Consider the following 21,636-nt stretch of genomic DNA (forward strand, 5'->3'; position numbering starts at 1 on the left):
TAATATTAATTAAGAAACAAAAAGTTTATAAAGTGCAATTCTGAAAAAAAAAAAAAGAAATTAATGTGCCATGAAAACAGCAAACTAAAGCTACAAAAAAGAAATGAATTGTAATTAATCGATTTAATGTATCGTCAAAACAGCAAACTAACGCTAGAATAAAGAAATCAATTGTTACAATCGAACGTTATTTGAAAACAAATAATAATATCAGTGAGTCAAAAAAACCGTGATTAATTAATTATAAATAGTTTTTTTAAAATTTTTCTAATTCAAAAATCGAAAATCGGGCTTCGAGGTCTGGTGGCCAGCCCCTTTGTGCTTCCGTATAAAAAATTCCAGGTCCCTGCGTGCGATAGCTTTGGCTGGAGAGCTCGGTCAGACAGACAGACACATTACACTTGCTTTTATTATTATAGATTTATGTTAAAAATCAGGAGATATGAATTTTTTTCAAATAACTTTTGACTTCTCTAACAATAAAATTATATTCAACTAGTTGATTATTTAAATCAATGAGGTCATTATTTGGATTAGTTACCCACATATGAGTACTACTAAGTTCAACTAATTAAACGGGAAAAAACATTGGTTTTTCAAATGATTTTGAAATCATACTATTTAGTGGATGTAGGTTATTAAATGAATGAATAATTTTAGTGGATTTTCTCATTTATGTAAGCTTTTTTTACTATATTACAATTAATAATATTATAATTTCTATTGGATATATCAGCAATATTTTCACCTTCTATCTTAGACGAGAGACTGATATCCTCAGTTTTGCTGTCATCTAGAGCCTTATATGTTCTTCCTCCCTCTGAAATCCTATAATTTTATGAAATTCACCATTTTTAAAATTAATATCCCATCTATTAGATAATTTTATAAATATTCTTTGTCTTGCTTTAACAATATCAAATTTGATTGGAGGATCATTTCTTAATAATTTGTTTTTCAAATATTTATTTAAATCTGTAATTGTATAATTTCCATCATGTATAGTTATTTCTGTAGAATGTAATGCAGGTTCTATGGTAAATTTGTTATTATTATAATTTTTACTTATATTAAATCAATATTTTAATTGATTTAATAAATCAATAAATTTTCTCACACATCTGGTTAATTTGGGTTCAAATGTTAGCAAGCAGGCTCGCTATATAAAAGTTTTCATGTTTTTTATTTATTTTTTTATTTTTATGTGTAATCTGTATATAAACCAGTTTCCCTTAAAATAGGGTTTCTCAACCAGGGAAGGATTTCAAAGTTTCAGGAGCATGTGGCTAGTCTTTTACTTAGCTGTTTAGTATTTAGGATTAATGAATATAACAACTACTTTTATTCACATTTTGGTATTTATCAACACTTTTTGTGTTAATGATGATTATCTCTCATTGCGATAAAACAATAATTTTTATAACATCATTGAAGCTGAGCTGTTTTACAAAATAACTCTTCAAACCAAACATTAAAATTTGCAAAAAATGCAATAATAATAAGTTCCCAAAATCATAGTTCATGGAATCATAATTCTTGCAAAATCTGGTGTGAATGGAGATCTCTTAGGTATCTGGGGAGAAGCCAAAATGTTTAGAAATGTCAAAAATCTGCCTACTTCCTGTAAAGCTAACAGTAACAAACAGAGTTGGAACTGTTTGGAAAGCTATAAAAATGGAATAAAAACTCTTTGGCCAAAAACAAAAAAATAGCTCCTCTATTTTTGATTGACATGTGTATGGGACATGTAAATGTTGAAGTCTTATTTTGAATTGTTTTTATGCTCTTGAGGTTAACTTTTGTTCTGTAGCAAAAGAGTTATGAGCTTGATGTGTCATAAAAAACAGCTGATATATATTTTGGAGGTAAGCTCCATTTTGATTCATCATTGCAACACTGATGCTTGGAGAGTTTTAGTGTCTGGTTATAGAATCTTTCATTCCAAATTATTTTTGGTATGTTCTTCCAACAAAGCTGTTAAAGAAGATCATAAAAATGAAGATTGACACATCACAAATTGGCTTGAGGAAAGTGTTTCAGTAAATGTTAGGTTTACAGATCTGCTTCAAAGCAGCGGTAGATTAGTTTTTGTCAGCAATATTTCTTAGCAATTTGTCAAGTGGATGGAAATAAGCAAATATAAATAAAAATTAAGTAGTCATTTATTCAGGAGCTTTCATAAACAGTGAAACAAATTTAATTACAATTCATGTAATTTTTCCGTGAAAAAAATATATATTTAAAAATTAACTTTTTAGCATATTTCAATTCTATCTTTGATTCAATGTCCTTGAATTAACAATAGTATTTTAAACTTATTTATATTGTATTTATTTATCTTTTGATGTGATACTCATATATTATTAAAATTTCATATCTTATAAATACATCTTAATTTATTTGAATATACGATATGCATATTAATTTTTATGTATGCCATTAACTTTAAATGCTTTCAATGTTTAACTGTGAAAGGTTTTGAGGTCACATATATATGTGTGATATTTTAATGCATAGTTGTCATGGCTGAGGGTGAAGGCATACAGACGAACCTAACCAAACTGAATTTTGTGAATCACCAGCTTTGTTTTTTCATATGTCAAATTATTTCTGTGGCAGACAAATTACTTTTCAGTCATAGTTGAATACAATAATTTTTATGTACACTGGTTTTTAAAGGTATGGCATAAGTATTCAATTTAATATTTAGTTACGGAAAGGAATGACATAATTGCTTGTGAAGCAATATTTATACTACACCGGTGCATAAGTACAGCAAAGCTGTCATTGGTTAATTTTAGATTTTAGTTCCCTTTTTCAAGCAGCATTATGTAACATGGAAAGATCTTGAACTTGGGAGAACAGATGAACTTAGGGAAAGAACATAAAATCTAGAATAGTCGATTTTGAGGTTGCGAATCATTTCTTAGTGTAGCCATTGCATTTTATTATATCTTACATATTATCTTACTTATATATTTTTGTTAAAGATATTCCAGTCTCTTCTGATGACCATCATATGAAGATAATGCATTTAGTTCAGAATCATCTGCAACAAGATTTATTGGAATGTGCTTTGAATGCTTGGGATGATCATGAAATCTTCTATTTGACTAGTGGTATTTCAGTTACTTTTGATATTAAATTTATAAATTTATAAATTTAAAATTCTATATGGCAGTTTCTGAAATATTTTTAGTGTTTAGATTTTGAGATTCATTATTTGATTATTTGATATGTCTTTCACCCTTTAATTTTGGAAATCTGAAAGAATTGCTTCATGTAAATTAAAGATATTATGTGTTTTTCTTTTCTTTCTTCTTTTAAATCCTATTGTAATTTAAAAACAGCTTCACAGCAATCTTATACTTTTGTAAAATGAGAAAAAGTATATTAAGTTTAGCAGTGGTTGCAGTTAATCAGGATACTTGGAAATCTTTTCTATCATGAAATATTCTTGGCTTCATGCTTTATATTTATTAAAGTGTGATGCAGTAGGTGATTGATATAATTGTGATTGATGTTATCATTCAAATATTATTTAATTAACAAAGTCCCACCCATTTGTATATGATAACATGGAAAATACATAGCTTATTGTGATCAACGAATAAGTTAATGTGATGAAAATGTTAAAAGAATGAATTTCTAAAACAAAGTAAAGTCACCAAATAAAAGATAAGATTTCTAAATGAAGCTAAAACAGATCATAGAAATGGGCAAACGACAGAGAAATGTCACCATGTAAAAGATTAAACCACCAAACACCTTTTTTTTTTTTTTAAAATTTAAATCAACAGTGTTCAAAGAATCCATTTTCCAAGTTTTTGGAAGATCAACTGGACTAACTAAGTTAATGAAATTTAATTATAGGTGAACTGAGGCCCATCAACGCAGAATGGTAAAGTCACTGAATCCTGCCGAATGGGGTTGCTGCATGGGCATTTTTCTGGTTTTCCCCATGTGTAACGTAAATATGTTCCAGTTTTCCTGAGCTAGTTCTCTGCAAAGGCATCCCTCCCCTTAGGCAGATAGCCCTTGTGCTTTGCCATAATTAAATAAACCAAACCTGTAGATGAACTTGATTTTTCTGTTTCAAAAATGTTTTTTTCTGTGTTCTCTGCTTTAGATCTTTATAAATGTTCTATTTTAGAAAGTGCCCATTTTTTAAATCTGTTGAAAATCCTGTGCTATTTTTATTCTGGAGATAAGTAAAAAAAATAATGATTTGAGTCTAAATGATAAAAATGATTTGTTAGACTAGTATGAGCAACTCCCAAAAATGATCGATTTGAGGGCTGCTCTTAAATGAAAATTTTCTCAAACCTTCTTGTGTGAGATTTTAAAGAATCATGAAGATATTTGCAAATTAAAACAAAATTGAAATGTAAGTATGGATGACGGCAATATCACACCAACACAATGTTGTGAAAACATTAAAGGTTTGATTTACACTTGTTTGTGAAACAAATACTGAGGTCAATGGCATACTGCTGTGACAGAAAGTATTGTTATGAATAGTATATCAATGAACTTTTGCATAGCAGCTTCCGACAATCCACTATTAATAATTTTTTTCTTGATCGAAATATTTTGAAAGTATTTATATGTTTCTAATTAGATTAAATTAGGTTAATTCATTGGTGTTTTGATGAAGACCTTTTTCTCATTATTTAATGTTATTATTCTGTTGATGTTATCAAAATAGTCATGGACAAATGTGACCACCTTAAGTAGGGCCTACTGTACAGAGAAATAAACAGTGTCTACTGTAATCTTTATTATTTTGATTTTCAAACTGCACAGCTCAGTGAATGTCTACCATTAAATGAAGCACTTATTGAATCCTTTCATAGTTTTATAAATTTTGATGAATTATTTGTATATTTTAAATTATTATTATAATACAAGAGAGATATTTCTGATGCAAATTTTATAGTTGTGTATTCTTATTTTGTACACACAGCTGTAAAATTTATTGATCAGCTTTTAATATGTAGTATTCTTGAGCTTGTAAAACTTGTATGGCTTTTGTTTTTACTTGTAGATATGATTAAAAATTAAATGGTTTAAATTTTTCTGATACTTCACATTTATTTTATATGCAATGTTTCATTGTATATACAGTATTGTCTTCCATACTGAATTATTAATTATGTTTAACACATTTGCTGTCAAAAATGTAATAATTTTATGTAAAATGCAGGTCCACCATACTGAATCAATAAATTAATGAATTCCTAATAGCATGTAGTCAACTGATCTGTTTACCTTTTTAAAAACGCTAATTTGGAATACTTTATAGTCAGATAGAGCTGTTTCTTGAATTTACTATGAAGAATTAGGTGGTTATCCTGCTAATTAATTTAGTTTATTACTTTCGCAAAAAATTCTTTTTTTTTTTTCCTAAACTCGAGAATTGTGTGGCTTGCCTTGTACAAAATTTTAATTTTTTTATATCAACGAATGGTTATGCCCAATAATTACATATTTTAATGAAGATGACTCTTTAAATGGTTTACATATACATCATTTGAGTTAACCAATGAGGTGCATATATGAAGCTAATTTTTTTAATTTGTAGGTATTAATGCTATGGAAGTTTTGGGTAGCAAAATATTTAAAATAGTAAAATAAAGTTTGGATTATATTACGCTGCACTGCTTTATAATCTAAAATAAAATTAAAAAGTCTTGAACTTTTTAGCATTTTAAAAGCAACTTGAAAATTAAATGATAAATAAAATACCTGTAAACTTCCGAGTAAAATTTTCAGATTTCTCTTAAAACCACCATAATTCTTATTTATTTTAAGCAATTTGAAAGCTTTTTTTTTTTTTTTTTTTTGGGTTTGAAAGCAATTTTTTTTTTGAGGGGGTGCATATGAGAAGACAATAACTTGAACTTTTAATGATTTTTCTAATTTGTAGTATACAATTTTAACATTTGTTATCTGCTTAAAAGTTCATGCTGTTAATGTATTTAAAACGTATTTCTAATGATGCATGCAAATATAATATACGTCAATTTCTATTATTTTCTCTTTTATAAAATTAAAAAAATTCAATAGCAAAATATATGAATTAAAGAAACCATTTTACTAGCAATCTTTATTAAATCAGTTTCCTTTTAAGTTAAAATTAAATCATTTTCTATAATTTTCTTTCTTTCTTATTGCTTTTAATGTAAGGTTTCTGCTCCATACTTTAAGTTATATCAGTTTCTAAGTTTGTATAAAATGCTGTTGATTATTGTTGATTTTATATGTTATTGACTTTATTAAATAAATTTCTACATTCCTACTTATTTATTTTTTCCAATGTAAGGTTCCTGATGCATACTTTAAATTCTAGTAGGTGTGTGTTAATTTTGAATGAAATGCTTATGAATATTTTATTTGTAGATGAAGTGCATAATTTTTTATTTATGCATTGCACCAGTGACACTACTTCCTTTTCTCCAGTTTGTTTTGATATGGTGAGTGACATTCTATTTTCTTTCTTATAAATTTATTAATTTTCCAATCTAAATGCTTTATAAACGTCATCCTTGAATTTTTTTTTTTTTTTTTTTTTTTTTTTAGAATAAAATAATTTAGGGGAACTTTGACCATAGTTAATGTTTTTTGTTTGGCCCACCAGTGACAGAGTGATAAAAATCACTGAATGTTGGTATTTCAATCTGAGGTCAAATCCTGGTAAATAGGCTAATTGCTTGGGAGTTTTTATGGTTTTTCTCATGTGCAGCATGGATACAAGCCAGTTTTCCCTAAAAATTCCTCTACAAAGGCATCCCTTTGTATATGGTGGATATATGGTGGATACCTGTGTAAATGCTGTAATTTTTTTGCTTCTTTATTGGATGAAAAAAATTAAAACAATTTAGATTTATTGAATTATAATTATTTTTCTTTATTATATGCTTTTACTCATGAATAAATTTAAGCTTAAAGTCTAGGTGTTTCAACCCTCCTGAATCATTTTCTTTAGGTATCTGCTTGATACCTAACAAATATCATTGATTATCCTCAAATGCTGTGATACTATTAATATTAATGCATGTCACTAATTATTGATTTCAACCATAGTATATCTTGAACATCTTTTGCTAAGGTAATAATCTCAACTTCCATTGAGTATAAAGCTACACAATTTTGTTTCTACAGCACCATAGTTAAGGCCAAACATTTAACATAACTAGAAATCGGTTTTCTATCATTAGGGTGTCCCGCCTCAATCTGCATCTATGTGCATATTTATATAAGAAATCTTACACTTTGAGTACACTAATTCCACTTTAGCTGCTCCTTTAATGTTATAGTGAAGAATTCGTTTAAAGTACACCATGCAGATTCAGTAAGATTTTCATGCAGCTGGCTTACCAATTCACTGCATGTAAAATATCTGGTCTTGTCATGTAAGCTAAATACAGTAATGAAGCAATAAGTTCTCAGTAGGTTTTTCACAAGTAGAACCTTTTTTGAAATCAGTTGGCATCAATTTAGATTCCATCAGAGTAGAACACACTTTGCAGTCCAATATGTTGAATTTTTTCAACAACTGCAAGATGTAAAATTCTTGATCTGAAAATAATTTATTTTTCTTTATTTGCATTCCTAGAAATTCAGAAACTGCTCTAAATTTGTATATATTGAATTTTTTTGTTAACAACTCAATAATTACACCAAGTTTACAATTATTTGGTTCAGCAATTAGTAAGTCATCGACATAAAGAGCAATAATTACCTTTGAGCCATTCTTTGGGCGACAAAAAGTACAAGGCTCACTGTTTAATTGCTTAAAAGGAAATTTTACTGCAAAATTGCAAACTTTTTTTATACTCTCAAGATGTCTGTTTCAATCCATATAAACCTTTTTTAAGCATACATTTTCTATTACTGGGGCCATTATAACTTTTTGGTTGATCCACAAGTGAGATAAGGCACAACAACAACATATAGATGGCTTCTTTTAAATCGTTATTTAAGAATGCAGTTCTGGTATCTTAAGATTTAGAACACCTAACTTTTGTTCTTGAATAATCACCAGAATGAACTTTAAAGCAGGCATTCTAATTACAGGTGAATAAGTATTATTATAATGAATACCTTCTTGTTGCATGAAGCCATAAGCCACCAGTCATGTTTTATACTTCCTGTTTCCTTTTTTATCATAAAATAAACTTCATTCATCTTTTTTAAATGAAATTGATCTTTTTACAGGTAGTAATTCTTCAAGAACCCAAAGGTCATTGTCTTTCATTATCTGCATTTCTTTATTCACGGCCTTCTTCCACAGTGTTTGTTCCTCTTCCTGTAATAGTGATATATCTTCATAGGACAACATTTCTTGATTAACAATTATGGCCATGTATACTTCAGGCTCAGGATATTTAATTGGTGGCTTTATGTTTCTTAACGATTGTTCATCTTCCATTCTCTCACTATGGGGCATATCCACATTGCTTATATCTTTGATCATGCCTTCCTGTTCTTCCATGTCAAAATCATTAGTTTGAGAAAAATTTAGATTCTTGGAAACTTCCATCATTGTTCAACTTTTCTTCATTAAACTTGACATTTCTTTGTACTAAAATGCAGTTTGTCACTGGATCTATCAAATGATACCCATGATAGAATATTCGAAAAATATTATTTTCTTTGACTTAGTGTCTAATTTTCTTTGATGAGAGGTAAGTATGAACATATACGCGTCACAACCAAATATGCAAATATTTTTCATATCAGGATCTTCACCGTGTTTTAAACTGGAGGTATAGTTCTCAATAGAGCTATTAGAAATTCTGTTATGAAGATAAACTGTGGTTAACGCAACAACTTCCCAATGATACTTTGGAAATTTTGATTAAAAAATCAGAGTCCACCCTTTTATTCAGCAGTCTCCAGGTAGTTCGTTCTGCAACGCAGTTTAATGATGAAGTATATAGAGGAAATAGATCAGTTATAATACCATGTTTGGAAGTAAATTCTTGTAGTTCCTTGCTTAACATTATTTGGCATTATCACTTCTAATTTTCCTTACAGAAAGACTTGATTTCAAAAAAGTTTTCATCTTGTCTACCACATAACGTTTTCTTTTCAGCAACTGAACTTCAGTAAAACGTGAGAAATTATCAGTAATGGTCTTGAAGTAATTCTCGCCAGCTTCTGTAGTTGGTGTAATTGGCTGCATGTGTGTATTGTGGCCATTGGCTTTACCTCTGTGCCTTGGCTATTTTCCCATCAGCGTAGCACTAATTTTCGCATAAGCACAAACTTTGCAGAACATTTCCAAGTTTTGAAGTCCCAATTTCTTGGGTACTGGACTTTAACAGTGAGTCAGTCTATGATGCCACAGATTGGTATCACTCTGTTTTGTTAGATCACTTCATAATCAGCACAAATATATTGGCCAAGATTATCACAATAGCCAAAACATATGTTATAGCTTTTGTTAACAATAAATACTTTGTGATCCTTAAAAATCACATCGAAACTGTTTTGCACTGAAATTAATTCACCATTCAAATCTGGCACAAAAAGAAAATTTTTTAGAGTTATTTTAACACTGCTGGTTGTTTTGCCAGAAACATGTCCCACACATTTCATGTTTAAACTAGATGAAAGGAAAACACATTTCACATTCCCTGACTTGTAAGTGAATAAAGAAAATCATTCTTTACAAGAACACATGTGAGAAGTTGCTCCAGAGTCAATAATAAAGCTTCTTGATATTAAATCATCTGCAGTAAATGAAATTACTTGTGAAGCTTGTAATTCTTCCTGTTTAGTGTTGACTTCAATTCACATATGTCTAGGTTTCTCACACTGAATTTTTTTCTAGTACTTTTCTCCTATATGCCCATTCTTTTTACAGTGAAAGCAGGTAAGTTCCTTCTGATATGTAAAAATGCAACATTATCTTTTTCTACATGCTTAGTATTGTTAACTTGTGAATCATTGTAAAGGACTTCTGTGTCTCTAAGTCACATAATAACAAAACTTCTGGCTGAGACTTCCACTTGTTTGATTTTCAAGTGAAACCTTAACACCTTCCAACTGTGGTGAATGAGTCATCAGATTATGAACTATTGTATCCACATCACTTACTTCCACACCAGATAGTCGTAAATCTACTACAGGTTTTTTCATTTTATCAAGATGCTATTTTATTAATACTTCATGACTCATCTTTATGGTTGCCAGCTGTTTTCTAGTAAGAATTTGATTCATTGCTCCTTTAGACACATGAATAGTCCAAAGCTTTTCCCACATTTGCTTTGCTGACTTTTAAAATCAACATCATTTAAAATCAACATTGGAAGTGAATAAGCTTTCTTGCCTTTAACAACTTCATAATCTTTCATTGCATCTGGTTCTTGTCCTAAAAACTGGCTCATTTCTTTGCGGCAGATAGTGCTTTCCCGTGCCAACTTTATTTAGTATGATTTGTACCATTGAACGGAGCCATAGTATTCCGGTCTTTTTCACTTGCCATTGCTCTCATAAACTGACTTTTGAGCAGTACAATTAGTTATACTGCTCAAAAGTCACCGCAATATTTGCGTATCTAATTCAAACAGCTTGCTTCTTGGAAGAACAACCATGCTATGCTGCTGTGAGATAAATAACTTCAAAGGTTCCATTTGATCAAAATATAATTTTTTTTTTTAGATATCATACAATTCAATATAAAAAGTTTGATGCAATAGAAACCACTGAGAGTTAATTATAGCTATTTAGCTTACATGCAACACACTACACAGTTCACTTAACTGCCATAGAACTAAACACTTTAAAACTCAACACTCTAGAAAATTCTAAACAAGACTAACTGCATCCTAATTTATACATGCGTAGTTCACTGAATCCACAGGCCTAAGTGTTGATTAATATCATGGACCAGGAGTTGAGCTATACATGCTTTACATGCATGTTTAAAACATGAAATCATACTATTAGCATAGAAAATATTGAGTGTGCAGTTATATCCACAACAAAAGTGATCTTTTTCTGAAATTTCGATCAGAGTAAAAGAAACAGAAACCCACTTTTAAGGAAATTTATTGCTTGATTTTTCAAGATAAATATCTTACTAAAACATACAAGTATGTGTGCAATAAATGTATCTTTCATCCTTCTTTTCTCACTCCACTCCTCTCCGATTATAATTATCACATCTTCTGTCCAATAAGTTTGCCAAAATTGGTAAACTACTAAGGCAGTACATTAGTATTTTTATATCCACAAGCAATGCTGCGCTAAGAGCCCTTGGTTTGCATTTGTAATTTTTTGATGAAATTTAAAATCTTGTTTTTATTTGAGAGTGAGTCTAAACTATACATGCTGTAATAGTATAAGACATGTTATTTTATGAATTTATTAAAAATTTCATTAGGATTACATGTAGATTTCACATCCTTTGATGTGGAGGGAATAATAAAAAAAAGTATACTTTTTTTTTTTACATTGTAATCACGTGTAGATTTCACATCCTTTGATTAGGAGGGAATAATAATAATAATAAAAAAAGAGTATAATGATTTTTTACTTATTTAGTATATTTTTTTTAATTGAACCACGGGCACTTGCCTTTTCAGCACTGGCCACTCTTAAGGCTGGAATTGGTGGTCATTTTATTGTGAGGCCGCCTAATAGGTAGCCACCGTTACCTATTATGAGGAGACAGACAATTTAAATCCATGCCTTCTCTGGGATTCGAACCTGGGCCCTTTGGTATCACAGTGGGGTTCACTAACCACTATACCATCTGGGCAGCTTCTTCATTATAATGTAAAAGTATAATGCTTTAAGTATAATCCTAGTAAAAGTATAATGCATTTTTTATTCTTCAGCAGTGCAAGTTAACAGTGATGTGGTATGTTGTATGAATAATTGCATGGAAATTTATACTTCTTAATTGTAAGGATCACCATGTGCTGTATTGTTAAGAAGACATTTTATATTCAGAAATAAAAAATTTCTCTTCGCTTTCTAACTTTTCATGCACTTTAAAATAAAATTCCAATTATTTTCTGACTTTTCCTATCATTCTTATTGGAAAATGCAAGTTCTTAAAATATTTTTGAGTAATTATATTTATTTCCTTCATTAGTATTAGAAGCACTGTACACTGTTACTAGACAGTGTCTAGAAGTATGAGTATTTGTTGTAATGTGAATTAATTGTTTTAGAGTATAAAATATTTCTTAAATTTGAATTTTGTTTGTATGCAATTACTATATATTGTATCTGTGTGGAAAAATTTAAACTAAATTAACACTTTTTATGAATTTATCCTGTCATTTTTAATTATTTCAGAGAAGTGTAACTCCCTTTTCTACTGGAGCTTTTGAACTTAGTTTGCTTAATTCTTCAAGATTAGAAAGATCCCATTCAACTGAAAGTTTTGGAGACTTTAATTGCCATATATTATCAACAGAATTTGACAATTCCAGAATTAAGTTCGAAGAAGAGTTATCTGGACTACGGTATATAAATTTAGTCTTATACAAAAGCTCCTACTTTGTTAAAATTTCTGTATATGAAAATATTTATTTATACCTAGATTATATTCATGGTTCATGAAAATTAAAGGATACTGACAGAAATAAAACTTAACCTATACGTAGTAAACACATGGTTACAAACAGTTTGCATAAAAGCACTATTTAATGTAAATTATGATGCTTTCCAGTTACTTAATTTGAAAATATTGGATTTAATGTCAGATTTACAGAAATTGAAAAATCATGAAAAAATTCTTCACCCTGTTTTGCAACAATATTTTCCTTAATATGGTGTACGTTCACCTCTGATAGAAAATCTCGCATCTTGATGTCATAAAATTTACAAAACTGATGATCAACTTTATGAAGTTGCATGTCACACATCTGAAAGTGCATTTTTCAGATTCTGGAGGGTTTGGGCAGGCACTTGGTATGCTACGATAATAAAAAAAAAGTATAATGATTTTTTACTTATTTAGAATATTTTTTAAAATTGAACCATGGGCACTTGCCTTTTCAGCAGTGGCCACTTCTAAGGCTGGAATTGGTGGCCATTTTATTGTGGGGCCACCTAATAGGTAGCCACCGTTACCTACTATGAGGAGACAGACAATTTAAATCCATGCCTTCTCCGGGATTCGAACCTGGGCCCTTTGGTATCGCAGTGGGGTTCACTAACCACTATACCATCTGGGCAGCTTCTTCAGTATAATGTAAAAGTATAATGCTTTAAGTATAATCCTAGTAAAAGTATAATGCATTTTTTATTCTTCAGCAGTGCAAGTTAACAGTGATGTGGTATGTTGTATGAATAATTGTATGGAAATTTATACTTCTTAATTGTAAAGCATTCCACACATGTTTAATTAGGTTCAAATCTGGCAAAAAAATTAGCTAAGCTCTTCAAGTGATATTTTTTGTAAGTATTTTGATACTAGAAATGCTCAATGCTGACAAGCACTGTCATCCATTAGCAAAACATCTAGGCCAGCAATCTAAATAAGCTTATGTGGTTCCAAGATCTCGTACTCATGTCTGTGACTGGTTGCAAAACCTCTATCAATGATATGCAGCTTGATGCTGCTCTTTTGATGATTCTATCCCAAATCACAAAACCACTTCGATAGAAAGAGGAGCTTTGATGAACAAAGGAGGCTAATTTTCATGTTTCTTGCTTCCTCCAGATTAAAACTCGCCTAGAATCACAATTAAGTCCATATCTGGTCTTATCCATATCTGGTAACACAGTCACCATTCCTCTTGGGCTCCATTGAACATGGTAGCACCATTACTTTAAATGGATTTCTTTAGAAGATAAAGTGGATGGGACACAAATTTTTTAGTCCAAAGGGGCTTTGTCCCTGAAGGACTATTGTTTCCGTTTTGCGATCAAATCACTCTGAATGTCTGTTTTGCTTTTCAAACTGTTGCCACCAAATATTCTCACCCTGTATTATATTTGAAGAAATTAAATAATGAAGAATTTGCATAAATTTATGTTTTTCACATTATGATAAAACAACGGTACCTAGAGCCATTAAATTTTGAATGACATAATCCTACTGCGAATATGGACATCTGGGAGCCCAAATTTCGAATTTGTTTTATTATCAATTTCATATTTTGTAAAACTTTAATGAATTTTTTATAAGAATTTCAAAGCAAGAAATGGCAACGTTGTACAGGAAAAACATTTTTATCTCTAGCGCGTGAGACTGTGTATCGGAAATTCTAAAGATATGCTCAATTTAAAATTATTTTGCAATATTGCTGTTGAACTGAATTTTATTATTTAAGTGCCAAGAACATGATATTTAATAAATAAAGGTACGCAAAATGTTAAATAAACATCCCTTTGGACGTAATCTGATACTTGTCAGTTCTTTTTTGTGCATATGTGTGTGTGTGCATAAATTCCTATGTGGTGAAGCCTCTGTGCAGCCGTAGAATGGCTGATTTTTGTTCTTATGGCAGTGTGAAGACCTTAAGATAATTCTATTGTAATCGTTTCATGGTTTTTTTAAGCAGAAAGTGATAGAAAATGGTTTTCGTATATAATTATTACCGTTTGTTCCCCATGAATATATGATTTTTGTATCAGTCTGTTCCTGCTGGTTCACTTTTTTGAAAAGTGAACTGCAGCCCAATAGTATGAATCTTAGGAATCACATTAATTCGAAACAATACTGCATTCTCAAATTCTAATGTGTATCTACACAACACATTGTCAGTTATCAGATTTGCATATTTCATTGAGCTAACCTTTATGTAGAAGTTCAGTTTTGTGTTCAATGCAGATAATTAACTTAAATGGTTACATAAGTGGATGTGGATGGAAAACTATCAATGAGCATATTTTTTTTTAGTTCTCTAATTTTGGTAATCACTGTCTTTTATTTTTGAAAACAGTGATGAATGAATATTTATATTCTCAAAATGATTTTTTTTCTTTTTTGTCTTTCACCAAAAGGAAGACATTTCTGAATCTCATGAAAGAATTAAAGTACTTAGAGGTAAAAAATGTTTGAATAGTCTTTTTTTTTTTTTTTTTTCTTTTAAAGAAATTAAAGAAACATTAATAAGCATAAAATATGATAATTTGATAAGAAAAATAATCTAAATAATGTCTCTGTTAAAATTTTCATTAGTGGAAGCAAGTAATTTTATGCGAGGTTATTCAAAAATATCTGGCAGAAATTATAGAAGGGACAAATAAACAGATTTTATAATGGATTCCATATGCTAAAATGGGTTATTGAGGTGGAACAGAGAGGTGTTGAAGAGCAGTAAAAGCATTTTGCTGACATAAATTGTTATTCCATTTGCAGATTTTAAGCAGTATGTATAGTATAATATATTAAATTGAAAAATTTTGTGCAGTTGTTATCTAACTAGTACTGGAATATGTAACATGCTTGCATTTGTGCAGGTATTTAATATTGTATGGTTATTCCATACTGTTCCATAATGCATATAATTCTAGATTGAATTTAACTACAAATTTAACAGGAAAAAAAAAAAAAAAATGTCCAGAAAACATGTCTACCAGTACATGCCCATATAATCATATTGTCTTAGGTCTAGTGAGCATTCAGATGCAACTGACAAATTGTTTGCATAGCGTTTTATTTAGCATGAGCATTATGTGGGAAGATACTATCTTACTAAAATAACATATTTTCAACTGAGTGCAGAAAATATAATGGTCTGTTAATGGTGTTCTTGCATATTTTAGAGTATTCATCAAGCTTTGGGACTCCCAGACTTCATTATGAACGATGTTTATGGCATCATGTATGAGAAAAATCCTGGAATAGGTCTTATTATACTGGTCATAAAATTAAAGGATAATGAGAAAAAACGCGTGTTCGGTTTAATATAACGCCCTCTAAGATTAGTGCCGTCTTGTGAAAGGAGCCAAATTTAGTTGGTTGTTGAAGAATGTACGCGGCGGACCTATGGTGCGTTCGCTCGTTCCACTTTGTCTGTGCTAATGGAGCACTTAACTTGTAACTTTGTACATTATGTAAACAATTAAATATTTGTGTGGCCTAACTTAGTTAGTTTTATTTTGGAACCAGCGCCATTATCTCTCGTAACTCATCGCATTTTATAGCAACCAAAATTTATGGTCCGTAGAGCCGGAGATTGTTTTGTTTTTGTTAACTAAGTTTGTATTAGTATAAAATGGCAACTATAGTTGCTTTAAATCGAAAGAAAGGCTCACTAAAAGCCCAGCTAACTAGAATAGAGACTGTCATAGCGGATACCAGCACATGGACTAAAATCAAAATAGATGCCAAGCTCAAGGCCTTAGAAAAGATGTCTGTTGCATTGGATACACTTCGATCGGAATATTATATTGCTGTGCCTGAAAAGGATGATACTTCTGAAATAGAAAAGGAATTATTAGATCTAGAAGTAAGAATCGACGATCTAGAGGTAAGTTTCAATCAAATGTTAATTGATAATGTTGCTAGTATTAATAAAGTTGATATCGCAAAGAGTAGTTGTAAAATAAAGTTACCTGAAATTCCACTTCCGCAATTTAGCGGAAAGTATGAAGAATGGAGCATGTTTAAAATTGAATTTAATAATATTGTTACCTCGAATACTCAATTAACAGATGCACCAAAGCTACATTATCTGCATGCCGCTCTCAAGGGAGAAGCAAAATTGTTACAAACTCAGGAAGATACTTTTCAATCATTATTTAGGGCTTTAGAAAATCGCTTCGAAAACAAGAGAATTCTTGTTAATATTCACATTAAAGCTATTTTAGAATTCGAAAAAATTATTCATGAATCATCGAAAGAGTTAAGGCGTCTAGTAGATGCTGTGAGCAAAAACATTAGAGCTTTAACCATTTCCCTTACAAATTGATTTGAAAAAAATTGCAAAAAATCATCACATTTTTTAATTTTATTATTAAATACAACAAAATGAAACAAATCAAAATATGTAGGTTTTAAATTGAATTTTTAATTTTTTGAAGGTGTAAAAGCATTTATTTTTAATATTAGTTTACTATCCTGAGTTATCTCGGGCAAACAAAAAAAACGTTAAATATTAATCTTTGTATGATAGTTTTTGAAACAAGGGACAACACAGAGTGATACCTGACGTTCTACACTGGTATCTGGTCTCTTTTCTCTTACTGGCTTACCTGGCCACTCTCTTACTGGAATCTTTTTCACGGGAGCACAGAGTACACTGTCTCGTAGGATTTGATTTTTATTTTTTTCCCCAACCTTTTCATAATCTCTATCTGAAAAATCATCGCTTTCACTATCTTCCATCATCGCCATTATTTTATTTTTTTCCAACGCATAGATCCTTCTTTATACATTACTAATACACAAGCCAACGCATACTATACAATAGGGAAACACGCGATCAGTCCCTCCAAAAGAGCCGCGCAACCAACAAAATTTGGCAAACTGCCAATTAAAGCTGAATATTTCCTTTCATTTCCTCCAGACCGAGTAAAACCGTGATAAAAGAAATCGTACTAACAGATTCTGCTTCGCCCAAGTTTTCTCGGGATAATAATTAACTGCAATCTATATGAACCCGAGATAACTCAGGATAATCAGGCAAGTGGTTAAATAATAATTAAATAATTTGGGTTTTGAACGAAACAAATTCTCTGATATTTTAATTACCACTGTCATTTTAGACAAAATAGACAAGGAAACTCGAAAGCAATTCGAATTATCTGTATACGCTTCAGATGTTCCTAATTTCGATAACTTTATGACATTCTTAGAAAAAAGAAGTAAAACTTTGGAAAGTATTAAAAAAAAAAAACAATAAAATCAAAACAAACGAATGAAATAAAAACAAAAACCCTTCTTATTCATTCAAATAATTCGGAAAAAAATTGTGTTATATGTAATTCGCTACATTCCCTTTTTAAACGTAGTAAATTCCTTGATATGAATTTTGGTGAAAGATTTACGCTAGTAAAACGAAATAACTTGTGTCTAAACTGTTTGGGAAAAAAGCACATTGCGTCGCAATGCCGATCGATTCATTTTTGCAATATTTGCCACTCAAAACATCATACATTGCTTCATAAGGATGAGTCATCGAATTCGGATTCTGTTTCAAATAAACATCCGCAGACGATAGAGCAGAAGACAGCTGGGGGGGGGAGGATATTTCTTCGGCGCCTAATGGGAAAGCGATGAGTCTTTCAAATTGTTTATTAGCTACGAATAAAAGTGTTATCTTGCCATCTGCGATTGTTATGATGAAATCTTCTAAAGGGACATTCATCAAAGAAAGGCTCTTCTTGACAGCTGCTGACAGATTAACTGCGTGTCTGATCATTTTGCAAAACAATTAGGGATTGAAAAAACAAAGGTTTTCGCTCGGATTTCAGGATTAAATGGAACTGATATTACTTTAAATTATAAATTAAGGACTTCAATTGCCAATAAGGAAAAAACATTCTCTAGAGAACTTGATTTTTTTATTGTTCCCCAAATTACAGAAATGACTTTCCTTACCCCCCATACCTTTTGAAAATATTGACATCACCAGGGATATTTCCTTAGCTTATTACAGATTTAACACACCTGAAGAAATTGATTTATTACTGGGTGCAGAATGTTTCTTTGACTTATTAAAATCAGGTCAAGTTCGCTGCAGGACAGAAGACTTACTGTTCCAGGAAATGGTTTTTGGATTCGTAGTTAGTGGTATTGTGCATAATTCACTACTTGAATCACAATACTGTGGTCTGCTTATGCAAAATGAAAAAATTGAAGAAATATTGCAAAAATTCTGGGAGGTAGAAAATATTAATTTTCCGGATTCAGCACTTAGTCTTGAAGAGAAATATTGCGAAAAACATTTTAATGAAACTCATTACCGAACCTTGGAAGGTCAGTACGTCCTATGCATGCCCATGAAGGACTCTGAATTATTGGCCGAGTCTAGATATTTAGCAGAGAAAGGACTTAATCAAGTTTGGCAGAGATTGGGTCGGGACTCGAATTTACAACGATTGTATTCTGAATTCATGCAAGAATGCAAGGATTTAAAGCATATGGAACTAGCTGAGGGATCTGAATCCATAAATGATTCATACTACCTGCCTCAACATGGGGTTTACAGACCAGACAAAAGTAGTACACATTTAAGAGTGGTTTTTAACGCCTCAACTGCCACGACATCGTGATTGTCATTAAACAATATTTTGTTGAAGGGAAGAATTCCACAGCAGGAATTATTATCTATAATGGTTAGATTTAGAAAACATCACTACGCCTTTACAGCAGATGTACAAAAAATGTATCGACAGATTCTAGTCCATCCTCCACAAAGAGATTTGCTCAGAATTCTATGGAAGGACAGTGTTGATTCACCAGTGCAAATTTATAAGCTTAACACAGTAACATATGGGACATCAAATGCTCCCTATCTAGCAACTGGAGCTCTTAAACAGTTAGCTATAGATGAAAGCCAAAACTTACCTCTAGCATCGTCCGTCGCTCTTACTGACTTCTATGTCGACGACATACTTTCCAGAGAATCATCATTCGAAAAGGCTAGAATTCTACAATCCCAATTAATAGATTTGTTAAGATTAGGAAAAATGGAGTTGAATAAATGCTGGGCAAATCATCCAGATCTGCTCATGTCTGAAAATAAGGTTACCGCTCATTCAGAATACACTTTTGCAGAACGCCATTATCTTTCGTAACTCATCGCACTTTATACCAACCAACGTGCTCACTAAATTAATATTGCAACCAATTCCCAATGCTGTAATTATGTATGATAATTAAATATAGTTAAACACAAAATTGCACTTCTGTGCATATGTTAGCTCCAGAAATGAGAAAATTTGGTAATTGTTAATGTGGTGCATGCTGGACACATGTTAGAATTCTGGTCTGAAAATCCTGGTTTAAAGTGAATGTGGTTTCTGCGGGTGATCGTTATTCAGTAATTATGACTCAAAGGCATTATTTAAGTGAAGGCCAAAAGTGTCAAATAATGGTGGAATCGAGAGAAGACAAACTCAAATGGAGGTCGCCCAAGATTTGAATATTCCTCAAAGTGTCATATCAAGAGTTTGGAGCTGCTTTTTAAGTACTTTGTCAGTTGATAGACAGCCTGGTCAAGGGCAACCACGGACAACAACTGCAGAGTTGCCAACTCTCCCGATTTTCGACCGCTCTCCCGCCATCCCGATTTACAATATATTTCTCCCGACTTTTTCTTATTCTTAAAATTTCTCACGATTTTTATGGAACATGGCTTAATACTTTGTTATATGAACAAAAAAAAGTGATTTTGGACGTCTGAAACCAATTGAATTTTCGCTAGATTATATCTAAAACAAAACCTTGCGGATTAGATAATTTCTGCTTTGTGAGTGTGAGCATATACGTATCCAGAAACGTCGTTCTCCAGTTCTTCAATGGGCATCGTGCTCCTCTGCGTGTCATCTGGCATATATTAACCAATGAGGACAAAGCAAGCTGTTATTTGGATGTTCTTTGTCCTGAGATGTGTGAGTACACGTGCCTTCGGAAAATAGTTTTAGAAATTATCATCTTTTGTTATGTCTGCGAGAAAGGTGATGTTTTGGGGAGGAATCATGACAAATGGCCACACTGAGCTGCATATCTTTCAGGGCAGTACTGTCATCACTTGGAGATAAGGATTAGGTACCGAAACCCCAATTTAGACTGTTTAGGTGTGTTATTGGCCCAGAGCTTTTGCTAATCGATGACAAGTCTTGGCCTCATTTGGCATATGCCAGAATACTTGGCAAACGCCAGATATCATTCCAATGGTTTAGCCACCTTACTCAAATCAGATTAAACATGTGTGGAATACTTTAGGCACCAAATTTCAACATGCTAAATTCCTCCCGAGACCTTCTATGAGCTGAAAAGTGTTTTATACAAGACGGGCATGCAATTCCACAAGACTTGATAAACACTTGTATCTATGAAATCAAGATGCTGATTTGCTTGGTGTTTACTTCAATATTTTGCGAATGACCAACTGCCAAACATTGTAATTTATGTTAACTAATGCTTTTGTACAAATTTCTATTAATAATTTTTCGTTAAGTATCAGTTGCATTATATTTCTGTCATTATCTTTAATTCTGATGCCCAAATATCTATGGTGAAAGTTGTCATTCATACTTTATTTGCCAGAATACAGCACAAAGTCCGAGATCCGGACTCGTTGGGACTTCGGCAATTCTGGATTTGGAAATTTTCTGGATATTAGATCATCAATTTAAATCTGGCAAGGTGGCATGCAAAAATTATATAATTAAAGTATGAAATCGTAATTTATGAAATAAAGAGCATTTATGGTCTAAAGAGTAACAAAATTTACAAATATATATATATATATATATATATATATATATTTGTTTACTTTATTAAGCATTTCTTTCAATGGAAGTTTTGTAAGTTGATTTGTTTTTTGTTCTAACACTTTCTTTTTAATTCTACAAAAAGACATAATTTCTTGTTCAGTTACAAAGTTCCACTGTTCAAGTCCTCTAATTGCTGTGTCGAGAATACCAACTAACTTGTCAATCGAAATTTTTTCATTTTCAATAATCTCTCTGTCACTTTCTTCGCTATGG

At 31.2% G+C, this 21,636-nt stretch overlaps 1 protein-coding gene across 5 annotated transcripts in view; it reads left to right on the forward strand.

Annotated features, from left to right (window-relative positions):
- The window catches only part of LOC118198542 (uncharacterized), a 211,667-nt gene that overhangs the window by 17,337 nt on the left and 172,694 nt on the right, over positions 1–21,636 (forward strand). For 4 of the 5 annotated variants that reach the window (XR_015040678.1, XM_085814991.1, XM_085814990.1 and 1 more), the window contains exons 2-4: positions 2,991–3,119; positions 6,403–6,476; positions 12,319–12,488. Coding sequence is in view for 4 of the 5 variants with exons in the window: in XM_085814991.1 (XP_085671117.1) it covers positions 2,991–3,119; positions 6,403–6,476; positions 12,319–12,488 (373 nt within the window). In the remaining variant the exon portion in view is untranslated. The remainder of the gene's footprint in view (positions 1–2,990; positions 3,120–6,402; positions 6,477–12,318; positions 12,489–21,636) is intronic. The other variant, XM_085814992.1, reaches the window with a different exon arrangement.

This window comes from Stegodyphus dumicola, chromosome 4 (genome assembly GCF_044657685.1).
Source record: "Stegodyphus dumicola isolate Sdum_Otavi_A_Nest chromosome 4, ASM4465768v1".
Classification (NCBI taxonomy): domain Eukaryota; kingdom Metazoa; phylum Arthropoda; class Arachnida; order Araneae; family Eresidae; genus Stegodyphus; species Stegodyphus dumicola.